At 45.2% G+C, this 13,069-nt stretch overlaps 1 protein-coding gene across 5 annotated transcripts in view; it reads right to left on the bottom strand.

Moving 5' to 3' along the window:
* Window positions 1-13,069, bottom strand: part of LOC108675738 — a 51,691-nt gene that overhangs the window by 19,562 nt on the left and 19,060 nt on the right. For 2 of the 5 annotated variants that reach the window (XM_018163764.2, XM_047881485.1), the window contains exon 1: window positions 2,914-3,255. The exons of 2 other annotated variants lie outside the window; for them this stretch is intronic. In XM_018163764.2, the coding sequence (XP_018019253.1) occupies window positions 2,914-2,949 (36 nt within the window). In that variant the 5' untranslated portion in view covers window positions 2,950-3,255. Of the gene's footprint in view, window positions 1-2,913; window positions 3,258-13,069 lie in introns of those variants that run through there. One more of the 5 variants, XM_018163766.2, reaches the window with a different exon arrangement.

Raw genomic sequence — 13,069 nt, 5'->3', positions numbered from 1 at the left:
TCTTAAACGGCGATTGCGTAGAATGCGAGAAAGAAGGCAACGGTGCGTGCAAAAGACCCAGGGCTACATTCCTGAACCGGTGCCCCACGGTACCACTGCTGCATTCCTGAACCGGTGCCCCGGCCATGGTACCGCTGCTGCATTCCTGAACCGGTGCCCCACGGTACCGCTGCTGCATTCCTGAACCGGTGCCCCACGGTACCACTGCTAGGTACCGCTGCTGCATTCCTGAACCGGTGCCCCACGGTACCGCTGCTGCATTCCTGAACCGGTGTCCCACGGTACCACTGCTGCATTCCTGAACCGGCGCCCCACGGTACCGCTGCTGCATTCCTGAACCGGTTCTCGCAAAGGGGAGCCTGATGGACACTAGCCCAAGCCGTTCAGTTGGCATTTGGCCAGAGCGTCAACCGGAAAAGGTGTGGTCAGTTGCAGCTGGCGGCGAGAACGCAGTCCAAAATTATAGGAATACTATCGTCGGCCACGCATTGGCCAGCTATGAACCACAGTTGGTTTTATTAAGGAACAGACGGGTGAACATAGCGATGTTATGGTGAAAGCAGGGCGTAATTGTCAGCGAAGCATTCGTACCAAAAACGAATAAAAGCGGCGATCTCTACAGTCGGCGAATGCAATTCATGAACACAACAGAATTTAATTCCAAGAATATGAAGCGAGAAATGACCGGCCTTTAACCCTATGGAAAATTTTTGTGAAAGCCGATGTTAGACACAATTTTGCTCGATGGAAGTGGAGACATTATAGCGTACAGCTAGTGCAATTTGCTCGGTGACTCATATTCCGAAAATCCAAATGAAATCACCCATTCACTATGCAGCAACACTGACCAAGAAATGACACGTGAACATTTATACCCCTTTTTCTAGTAGAGCAATCAAAATTTAGTTTTTTCAGCCATCTTTTTCGAGAGAATTCTGGTTTCATTCGTGCTCATTTTGAAGTGCATTTGAAAATTGAACACCTATTTTACATGTAAAAACTCAAGAGGAAGAATTGGTGGCCAGGGACCGAGTTTCGAGTTCCCAGCAGAGGAAGGAAAGTTGCAGAAGGAAAGAAAGTTCAGGAGCCTTTCACCAGGTGGCGATGCACTCACTACCCTACTGAAAAGTCGACGCGGTCATGGCTGGCCGCGCGCTGCCCAAAAACAGAACTTTGTTTACATATCAGTTGAGTTTTTATAGGCTGTTTCTGCAATAACATTGCCTTGTTGAAATTAAAACCGGCGTCACATCCATTGCCGTTTGTTTTCCAGCAATCTCGCTCCTAAGATTAGTGCCAGGCAATGCATGCATATTGTATGTGTTACTAATTACTTCATAAAAAATGAAAAACAATAATAATTGCGATAATACTTTACCCTTAAAAATTAAAGTATCGCTAGAAAAATATATAATATTCTTTAAACTGCAGGTAACAATTACCTCTCCCCCCCCCCCAGGCCAGCAATAAAATGTTGAATTTATGCATCCAGAAAATAACCGAAAAAACAAGGATATTTAAACGGTTTCTTTTGTTCCATGTAAAAATACGGAGCTGTTTTTCCCGCATAATTACGAGCGTATCGATTAAAGTTATCAGGATGCGGAGAAAATTTACAGTTCATGTCTCACAATTTAACGGAATGCGTTCCACTGGGCACGTAAGTGTTATGCGTGGCCTTTGCGGTGGCCACCGAAAACACATCCAAGACTTCCTGTCAGTAGAGAAACAAGGTTGGGCTTCTTCCGCCACGGGACAGGCGCAGGAAAAGAAGAAACACTAAACAATTTTGCGAACGGAAATAAGAGTCCAGAAAAAGGGTGAAGTTGCAGGCCTTTGTTTGCGCTGAGGAAATACATTAGGCCTAAAAAGCGTGGCAAGGAAATGGCGAATAATTTATACGCTAATTGTGAACAACTTACAAGTGCCTTGGTTAAAATTCACAGTTAGGAATTAATGGACCATGCCCAAGCCAGGAGCCGCAATCACACCGTTTAAAAACAAATCAAGACAAGAGGTCTAATGAGGCATAGCTGAACGCTGCAAACCTACTTCGATAAGTTCACTCCGTGCTATAGCTCTGCAGTATCAAACCTCAGTACGTTCTATACTGATTTTCGCTCTAAATTAATCGGTCGCATACATCGCCTCTCCACTAACTCTGTGCATAAATGTGTAGGAATCCTAACATTTAGCTGTTCATAGCATCATGGAAGTACGTACAATAATATGTTCAAGTATGTTGCGTGTTCATGGTTTTCAGCGCAATTTTTATGAAACATAATTAAGTTAATTTAGGCTAAAAATGACTATTTCTCATGAGGGCCACTTTTTTAAGCACGTTTATACGCCCAAAATAAAATAAAACAAGACGTATTTAACGATAAAATTTGGCAGCAATTGTGGCAACAGCTGTTTTCGAGGACAATTCGCAATCCAGCTGCTAGTATTCTGTTCTACGTCTCTAGCCTAATTTATGCCTGAGCTGAGGCCATATCTACTACCAAAATTGGTTAGGACCTCACATCTCCGTCAGCCAATCACTGACGGCTTGTCAAGCCAAACCCACAAATCATAGACGACAAATCGATCGCTATGTGTACGTCGACCGCTACGTACACTTAGCACTCTACATGTATACCTAAGTACGTTTTAGCAGCACGGCACCAGGAAAGAGCACTTCCTCTGGCCCTTAAACGACTTAGCAAATAATGCCTCAATCCAGCGCAGATCTGCACCTGAGAGAAACAGTTTTTATTCCTATTTTGCGGTTTTAATTTTCAAACATTCATTCGATTCTGCTTCAACCGGGATAGACACCTACTATGAATTTCAAGTGGTTGAGAGACTGAATATTGATTTAGAGGCTTAATAAATAATTCACCACTATTTTTGCAGCTAAATCTACATTACCGTCTCTGCTCTGCTGCTCCTGCGTTCTACGTTCATGGAATAGGAGTGCCTCCTTCACTATAGCGCCTGGAGGCTCCTTCCCTTATAAGCGACGGGGGCGTAGCGCTACAACAACCGTGCCGTTCCCTTGCGCTCGTAGATTTCTTTGTCGCTGGATCTGCAATCTGGAGGAATCCGCAGGGTACGCAGTGATGAAATGGCTCGCACAAACAATGTTTGTAGAGCAGTAAGCGATATTCCAGTTAATGGCCTCATATTTAGGAACTGTAGAGTCATTAGGGTTACATGAAGAACATGATTTACTACAAGACCCTGTATGAACAACAGGGCCTTCCTTTGCAAGAACCTGTTGAAACGAGAGCCATTCATTATTACTATAGGAGCCTTCATATCAACAAGGACATTTAATAACAGACTGGCATCAATTCACTGAACTATAATTGTAATTGACCGCAACACGTCTCTACTGGACTGTTATCACTCCGGATTAAATCTTATAAATATGTGCACTTCAGTTCCTTAATAGGCACACGAACACTTATTATAAAGACTCGATGACTTGAATGCAGCCAATGATTTACACCGAGACACATCCTCCTAAAGTATCTATAAATCGTAACGATTGCCCCCAGGAGGTTACGGGAATTCGCGTGTGTCTATAAAGATCAGAAGCCAAGGCGGTGCTTCACAATTAAATGTCGGATCATGCTAAATAATTGAAGCAAAAACCAAGGCACCTCTTAGAACCAAGAACCTTAGATCGTCCGTCCTTACCACTTCAATCGCTCATCAAGATAACAAGCGATCCATTACAATGAAGCTTGTGCAAACGCGAGATTTTTCGATTGACCTTCAAAAATGTAAGCAAAGTAACGACTATAATAAAGGGTTCATACATCAACCAGAAATGTTGTTTATGATACACTTAACAAAAGTACTTTTTAGCGGTGTTCTTCTAACGCATCTCTTCTCCCTCCGCCATATAGATGGTTCAACCAATAAATTTATTTTATGGTGTTTGTGTTTATTGTTTGTAGGAAAGAGGATAACTGGAATCATTGGTCTTGGCACCCAATGGATCACCCGAGTGATAATTAGAAAAGTTCACGTACTTCGACTCTAAAAATGAAAAAAATTCAGTCACGCATGAGAAAATGTCGCGTAAAATTGTTTGCACGTACCACAATCGACAGAGGAAACAGTGCGTGCAACAGACCACACTTGGTATTTTCTTCCACCAGCTCTAACATGAAACAGCTTGCGCATCGTAAGAGGCCACACGGCGCACATACCAGCATTCGTGCCCAAGGTTACGTGGGCATTTCGCTGGTATGAGGAAGACAATCTAAGACCCCCATGCCCCTAGCACTCACCTGCTGGGGATGCTTCCTGCCACCTCATGCTATTAGTGCTCACTTAATTACACATAAAAAATTGAAAAGAACCTAAACGCTGAGAGATAAAAGTTATTTGCAATGCATGTGTGTTGATGTTGAACAGCGTTGCTTTAGCGTGTAGGAAGATTCGCATTAACTGAAGACACTATAAGATGAATTTATTTGATCTCTTTTAAGGTCTTCGTTCTCTATCAGGCCAAACCTATGAACGCTAGAAATCAAATTTTATAAAATAACAAATAGATCAACTAGAATGCATTTGCGTTACAGACATAGCGTGGTCAAAACTTCCTCCAATTATAACACAATAATAAAGAATATAATTGTAGCTGATAAAGCCAATACAATTTCTACACAAATATGTACCTACTGATTTCTGAAGCAGAGCTGGCAGTAGATGATAGAGGCTGCAGACAGGAAGCGTGCACTGCAACACACCCCGCAAAAGAAGTGCTGCACCACTGCTGCGTGACGCTAGTAAACTACTGCACGACTGCCGCATGATTTTATTATTGCTTGCGTTACAAGCAGGCAGCTAGGTTTCAGATTTCAGCGGATTTCATGATTCTATTTACTTTCTAGCTTGCCACCTCCAAGTGGGCAGCCCATTGTACACAGTTGAAAACGTAAATCCTTTCCATTAGTAAAAACAATAATTTTATTAGTGTTAAAATTCTATCCAGCGAGTTTGAATATCGGCCCAGCCACTGTCGGGGCACAGTGTCCAGACCTGAGGGTCGTACGAGTACTCTGATGACTTCCTGAAATGCAGACAACTTCCTCAAATCTATCAGGACCTCAAAAAAGCCTAGAACGCACAACCTATATTGGTGAATACACAATGAAAACTACATATATGCACAAAAACATCGATGGTATCTTATGCAACTTCGCACAGAAACCTCGTAAGTTATTGCGAAGTTTGAAAAATCCTACGAAATCGCTAAAATATGCACCACTAATAGTTAAATAAATAAATAAAAAACTACAAAAATTAAAGACAAGACACTACACGTGCTGCAGAACAGCCTCCACATGTGGTGGCATTTGCTCCCGGTTCGCCACGTCGTCTAATGTGGCATTAAAACGCGAGAAGGCGATAGTGTGTTTTAGCAGCACACAACACAAGCACAAATGGCAATAAAAACAAAAGCGCAAATGACACTTTAAGAAAGCCGTGTTCACAACACTAGCCTTCAAGCAAGCGGCGGCACGGGCTTAAAATACCGACACTTCGGTCGAGGGCGGCAGTCTGCGCCATTAATTTCACTCATGCGACATTCTAGGCCATTATTAGTGCGAGGGCGGCTCGAGTGGTGACGGTGATTTCTGATTTTGATGATAATATAATCAGTTGTTTAATAAGAGCTGATAAATATACGAAGTTAAGATGTTACGGTGCCTCTTGCAGAGGCACCGCAGCGCCCGGCAGAGTCACCGCAGCGCTCGGCAGAGTCACCGCAGCGCCCGGCAGAGTAACAGCAGCGCCCGGCAGTCACCGCAGCGCCCGGCAGAGTCACCGCAGCGCCCGGCAGTCACCGCAGCGCCCGGCAGAGTCACCGCAGCGCCCGGCAGAGTAACAGCAGCGCCCGGCAGTCACCGCAGCGCCCGGCAGAGTAACAGCAGCGCCCGGCAGTCACCGCAGCGCCCGGCAGTCACCGCAGCGCCCGGCAGAGTCACCGCAGCGCCCGGCAGAGTCACCGCAGCGCCCGGCAGTCACCGCAGCGCCATCACCGCAGCGCCCGGTAGAGTCACCGCAGCGCCCGGCAGAGTCACCGCAGCGCCCGGCAGAGTCACCGCAGCGCCCGGCAAAGACACGCTCGCTGTCTGCGGCCCTGCACCGCTGAGGCTTCTGTAGCAATGGCTGCCAACTGCTAAGCGAGCGGGGAAGATAAACTCCGTTTAGTGAACGTCAACGAGTCACATGGAACGACGCGGCAAGATCACTGGAAACGCAGTTTATTCAATGGAACACTGAAAGCACTGAGTCAACTGTGCAATGAGTGAGTTAGAGTTTTGGATCATTCGGTAGCAAACATACACCGACAACTAACTCAACTGGTGAAGTACTCAGTCAAACAACAACTTATAACAACAGATGAGTACATCGTCATAGTTAACATACAACCTCTACCAACGAGTGCAGGGTACCGTAAAAGTGACGTCACGGTAATGCAGTTCATGGTCAATGCGAATAAAATCATCCTTGGGCAGACGCCAAGCAAGCAACTGGGCACGCAAGCTGAGCATGAACTTTAATTACTTCGGTAGGTAATTGGGGGCATCAAGCCTACGCTTTGTATTAACAGATGCAGGGCTGTTGCAGGCATCGCGCATGTGTTATGCATCAACAGATGCAGGTACTTAATTTGCAGGCATCGCGCCTGTGCTCTGTATCAACGGATGCACGTGCTTTGCAGGCATCGCGCATGTGTTATGTATCAACGGATGCAGGTGCTTTGCAGGCATCGCACCTGTGTTCTGTATAAACAGATGCAGGTGCTTTGCAGGCATCGCGCATGTGTTATGTATAACACCGGTGCTCTATATTTTAGCAGATGAGTTGCCTAACATCCATCAGGTGACTGTGGATTTATAGCAAAATATAAACGTTAGTAAAGAACCTCAGAGAACACATCACTGGCCAACCCTCGGCCGCTGATGCCTGAACAGTAGAGTTCCAAGGGCGTGGTTGCCTGCTCTATTAATTTGCGGGTATTTCTTGCCGCAACAAAGTTACTGAATAATTTCTAAAATAATAATACAGTTAACTTATTAGTAAAATTTTGAATCAAATGCACAATAAAAAAACGCAAAACATTATTGATATCACAAGAATTTTGTACCTTCAATTAACACAGGTGCCTCAACTCACTCCTTTTAAACGAGATTTTAAAACGTTCTTGAAGTCTGCTTTATGCCAATATTGTACGGCCTGTATTGAAACTCTGTTACCAAACAAATGTACGAATGCGGTAAATGAGCTATCAGTTCCTGCCTCGCTTTCATCTCTGTTCGTATGCTTATACTATTATCTATATCCGCTACATTTTTACAATATTATTAGTTTGAGCCTCATCGCTCGCAGCGATTAAGCCAAAGTTCAGCAGACAGAGCAGAGCCTATATATTTATTACAAAGTTCTTAACATTAACTGTCAAGAAATTATTCAAAAGACACAATAAGTTGCTTTTGAATTATTTATAATACCTACGTGTCGTTCATAGTAACGATTGGTAGGTATGAGCCACACGCGCGTTGATTTCAGAAATTTTTATATCCAGCATTGCGATTTGTGACCCGATTCATGAAGGGAATAACGAGGAATGATTCACCCGGACCAAAATCTAAGAGATAATGACAGGAATCAAGATTCCCTCCCCAAACATGGTTATCGCCGCATCAGCGTCTGCCATGCGCACGCAACCGGTGTAGAATTTTATTTGAAAGGACTGGCGGCACGCGAAACAATGGCCGACAAAGCCATCTCCTTGCTTGACGGCGCCGGAAGGCTGGGGAGCGGCAGGCCGACGTCGTGGACACCACGCGCGCTCTCATCGCTGAAGGAAAGACTGAAATGCGCCGGAATAATGCAAAGCAATACAGGCTACTGAGTGGCTGTTATGCCAGGGTCTACTTGAAGAGTAATTTCATATAAGTCTTGCGTATGCGAGTACGCAACAACTTTTTGGGCGGAAGTGTAAAAAAGTATGTGTTCATAGCAATGCTATATGAAAGTCCGGCCGGCGATGTGCAAAAATATTCGGTAGCATTGCTTCGTGCCGTTAAAAAGAGGCCGTTCCCAAATACATTGCCATGCGTCATTGCTATGTAACATCGTAAAAGGTCATTCCAAAGCACTACCAAGTGCCGATAATATGTTTAGTCACTACGTGTTGCCTTAACACAGCATTTCTACGTGCCATCGCTCATAGCATTGCCACGTACCTGCCACTACAGCGCCAGCACAAGACTGGCACCCAGTGGCATCTTTGTCGTGCATCGAAAAGCGACAGGGCGACAATCACTGACGCACTACAGACTGTTGTTGTCATTGCAAAATTGCAGTCACCGACAAAGAAATGTGTCAGAAATGTAGGAGTTGGATTGTGTTGCAAACCATGTGGCGATGTTGTGGAGACGTGGATGTCGGGGAGAAACGCTGTGTTAACGTTGATGTGGCGGCGCGACAATCACTGCACTCAGTGCGTCACTGCACTCAGTGCCTCACTGCACTCAGTGCTTCACTGCACTCAGTGCTTCACTGCACTGAGTGCCTCACTGCACTCAGTGCCTCACTGCACTCAGTGCCTCACTGCGCTCAGTGCCTCTCTGCACTCAGTGCCTCTCTGCCCTCAGTGCCTCACTGCACTGAGTGCCTCACTGCACCGTATTGCTATCAACACTCCCTCTACAGAGCGCGTCTGGTTAGCGTCAGCCCAGTGAGATAGCCAAGTCTCGATGGCACTTCAGACCTGATGGATGAATTTGTCCTCTCGACTGCTTCGGCACAACTTAAAACGCTTCGGTAGAACCGATCAAAGACTGCCTTGGCAGAACATAAGACTGCCTTGGCAGAACGTAAGACTGCTCTAGCTGGCAGACCCTACGACTGCCTATGCAACCCAAAAGACTGTCTTGCAGACCCAAAGTCTGTCTTGGCAGACCATAAGACTGCCTTGGCAGAACATAAGACTGCTTCGGTAGACCCTATAGACTGATTTGCATTACATAAGACTGCTTTGGCAGACACAAATACTATTCTTTGGTCGACACAAATACTACCTTTGTAGACCTCACGACTGCCTTGACAGGCCCAAAGACCGCCTTGGCAGACCATAAGCCTAGCTGCCTTGACAGAACCTACGCTTGCTTTTGTTGACCGTACGACTGGCATGTGTCGTATGGGAGTCAAATTAAGCCGAAGTCATGGTCGCGGTGCAAGTCACTGCGTGGCCCCAATCAAACCACAAGTAATTTTAAAATACTCATAACTCAGCTTATATGCCATGCATTCTTTAGGCTATCATCTTCAAGTTCTAGAATTTGTCTGTGAAATTAAGAATCTGATTTTTATTCAACCCAGAAGCTGCATTCTCTGCAATTTGGAATCAGTTGGTTGAACCGATATTGAAGTATCTCTTCTTAAAATTCTTTTCGCTACAGCTGAATAATACTGAGATCAAATAATTTTCTGAATTCAACACAGAACTGATAAGCATTAAACATTGCCCTGATTATCAATATAGCTCGGTTAACATCGGCTATTTTTTACCACCCACCAACTACCCGTGAGTTTATTAAAGCTTGCCACGTGCGTGGACCTAAGCTAGAAAGCTGTCCCTCGGCACGTACCAAGCTAGTACACAATAACATTGTGCTCAATACTGACAATACACGAACGGCGGGTGCATTTCATACGTTGTTCGCAAAGTCCGGGCAGTCCATTGACCTTAGCTTCAAATCTGATAATTAATTTTTAAGACAACAACGCATCGGAAAAGTTCATAGGGAGAAAGCAAAATAAAAGCGAAGCACGTGCCGAAAATCGTAAATGTATGAGAAGCATAATATACTTGAACCCACAATGCGCGAGTAGCATATGCTGGAAAACCACATGATGAGAAAACAAAATAATAATAATAATATAAAGTAGAGTTAGATATTGATTGTAAAATAAAACAAAGGAAAAATACATTATGGCTAACAGTATTAGGGAAAAAGTTTCGGATTGTCCACCCGAAGGGAAAGTACTTAACGAAGAAGCGCCTGAGAGTGCGTCCTGCAGCAGCTCGGTAGTCAGTCGTACATGCCCAACATTACAGCTCGGTAGTCAGTCGTACATGCCAAGTCGTACATGCCCGACATTACAGCTCCGTAGTCAGTCGTACATGCCCGACATTACAGGCGTGTACGTGGGACATGCACAAGCGCATGAGGTGCTCGTAAACAATGCATTCGTAGGGAGCCCGAGCTTCGCGACTCCAACTTCGTTTGTTTACAAGAAACTTACTGAATCGGCAGGAAAAGTTTAGTAAATGTCCATGTCCTGAGAGGTTTTACTATGCTCCTTGGAGGCTTGGAGTGAAGGAATCGAATGAAATGGTGAAAGAATTATACCTCAATCACGTTCGTAATCCCGATGCACTCAAAAAACTTTATGGGACATATTTTACAAATAGTAACACACTTTCTTTCCCAAAGAACGAGCATAGAACAAACGTAGCACTGATACGCCTTCTCACCGCGCTAAACTAGGTTAGAAAGACCCTCAAAATGGCAAAAAAAATGCATTTCTATTTGGTTAAAGTGTCGTTAATTTCTCTGAGTTTAAATACGATAGTCGGCAGAACCGTTCCCCACGTAAATTGTGAAATGCAAAGACAGTACACATGCCTCCTTCACACGTCCCCGGGGATGAGGAGGAAGCGGCAGGACAATTAGGGAGGGCAGTGAAGGATCTCGAAGGATGTGGACGGCGTAGCATCCTGTGGTCTACGTGGGAACACCACTTACTCTGTACTCATATGATTTTAATAGGAGTCTATTCCTGACTTGACACACATACTCATCATATATTGAATATTAATATTGTTAATTTCGTGAACGTGATAATTCAACAATATTTTTGGTAGCCAAGTCAGCGCCCAACATGTCGCATGTAATTGGTGATTGGAAGTCAGTGCTTGCAGGAATGTGGTTAGTTTGTTTCGATAATCAAAATGAACTTTAACAAACAATGCAGCGTAAAATAAACACGATTAAAGAAATTCATTGCAAAATCAATATTTTTCCTTGTAACATATGAATCTTCATGGCCTGTTTATAATAGAATAAAGCTAACAAAGTGAAAAGCAAGGAAATTTTGTGCCAGCTGAACACTTCGGTCTCCAACAGGTACACCTTCAGCACCGCTCTTGCATTCCAACCCAACTTGGAGCGTAATAAAGTGGTATATTAATTAATGTAATTAACTGCATATGACACGATCTTGCCATTGGGCCTCATGCTATAAAGACGTATAATTGGCACTAATATTCACCGAAAATGCCTCAAATGGCATTAAACTTGTGGGAAGTCAGATTTCGCAACGAAAACCGGTTTTTAGGTCACATATAAGCACCATATCACTACCTATAACATTTGAAACCAGTTGCATATTTCAAGGTATATTTTAACCAATGTCTCATGCAAAAAATTTCTGCAACTATGATAAAATATAAAATTGAAATTCCAAATACTACGATAAAGCCTTATCAGGATGAAATTATAAACTAAACAAATAGACAAGTTGACCTACGAACGAACGTCGAAGATCGTCAGTCAAGGCTAACATGAGAGTGCAAAAATGTTTCATCTACAAACCGGCATAACTGCTCCTGGAGTGTCTATGGGATTGACAAGTCATCGATAGGGAAAGAAGAGAAACACCGAATCATGCGGCAGGTATAATGCATAGAATATTTAATACGCTTTAGACATCGGGGCCCTAGACATGTAACAAGCTAGCTCATCAAATGCCAGCCCCGTTCATGTAAAGTCTTGGTCACGAACGCATTAAACTTTAGAAAAAACGGCCGGTGCGACGGACGTGAGCCGCGGAGTAGCGTTCCGATGAAATGAGGCATTAGGAAACGACAGAGCCGTGAGCCATTCCGTGCGTGGACACGACGATATTAGAAAACATGGTATTCCATTCAGTGCGTGGACCCGACGATCTCAAGAACCATGGAGTTCCATTCGGTGCGTGGCCGACGCTGCTTGGGTCTGGGCTTACGGAATCGGATTGCTTTGAGCTAAGAAACACAAAATTTGACACGTATTGGCGAGCGGTGAAACTTTTCACGGCTAGCCTTGACGCCGTCGCGCTGAGTAACCAAACGAGTCCAGATATCCAAGACTGTGTCGGGGTCTCAGGCCTACAAGATTGGGAGTTGGACACAAGTGTCCAGGACTGAGTTTGGTGCACTGGCCTCTAGGATTTAAAGTTGAGCAGAGACATTCAAGATGTGATTTGGGCTTAAGTGTCCAGGATTGGAATTGGAGGACAGACTTTCAGAACTACGTTTGGAGCGAAGCCCTCTAGTATTTGAGGTAGGACACAGGCGATCAGGCCAGGGATCGAGGTACAGGCGTCCATGAATGGGTTTGGGGGCGCAGGCCTCCAGAACTAGAAGTTAGGCGGCGGCGTCCAGGAATGGGTGTTGGGCGTCGCGCTGCAGCTCGCTCGATCACTTTCACTGCGGACGGAACCGTTCGATCTTCGAGGGACGGAGGTGGCCCAGCTTCGCAACCAGCGGGTACGTGCATCCAAAGCTCGGGCAGTGCGGACCCCAACCTAGTCTGAATTAAGCGGTCGCTCAGAATACGGGGCACATTAGGCCACCACACGAGGCCCATCAGGCCACCACACGGCGCATATTAGGCCACTACACGGGGCACATTAGGCCACAACAAGAGGCACATTAGGCCACTACACGCGGCACATTAGGCCACCACACGCGGCACATTTGGCCACCACACTAGGCACATTAGGCCACCACACGGGGCACATTAGGCCACCACACGAGACACATTAGGCCACTACACGCGGCACATTAGGCCACCACACGGGGCACATTAGGCCACCACACGAGGCACATTAGGCCACCACACGGGGCACATTAGGCCACCACACGAGACACATTAGGCCACCACACTAGGCACATTAGGCCACCACACGAGGCACATTAGGCCACCACACTAGGCACATTAGGCCA

This window comes from Hyalella azteca, unplaced genomic scaffold (genome assembly GCF_000764305.2).
Source record: "Hyalella azteca isolate HAZT.00-mixed unplaced genomic scaffold, Hazt_2.0.2 contig8077, whole genome shotgun sequence".
Lineage (NCBI taxonomy): Eukaryota > Metazoa > Arthropoda > Malacostraca > Amphipoda > Hyalellidae > Hyalella > Hyalella azteca.
This window is presented reverse-complemented; position numbering and strand designations above follow the sequence as displayed.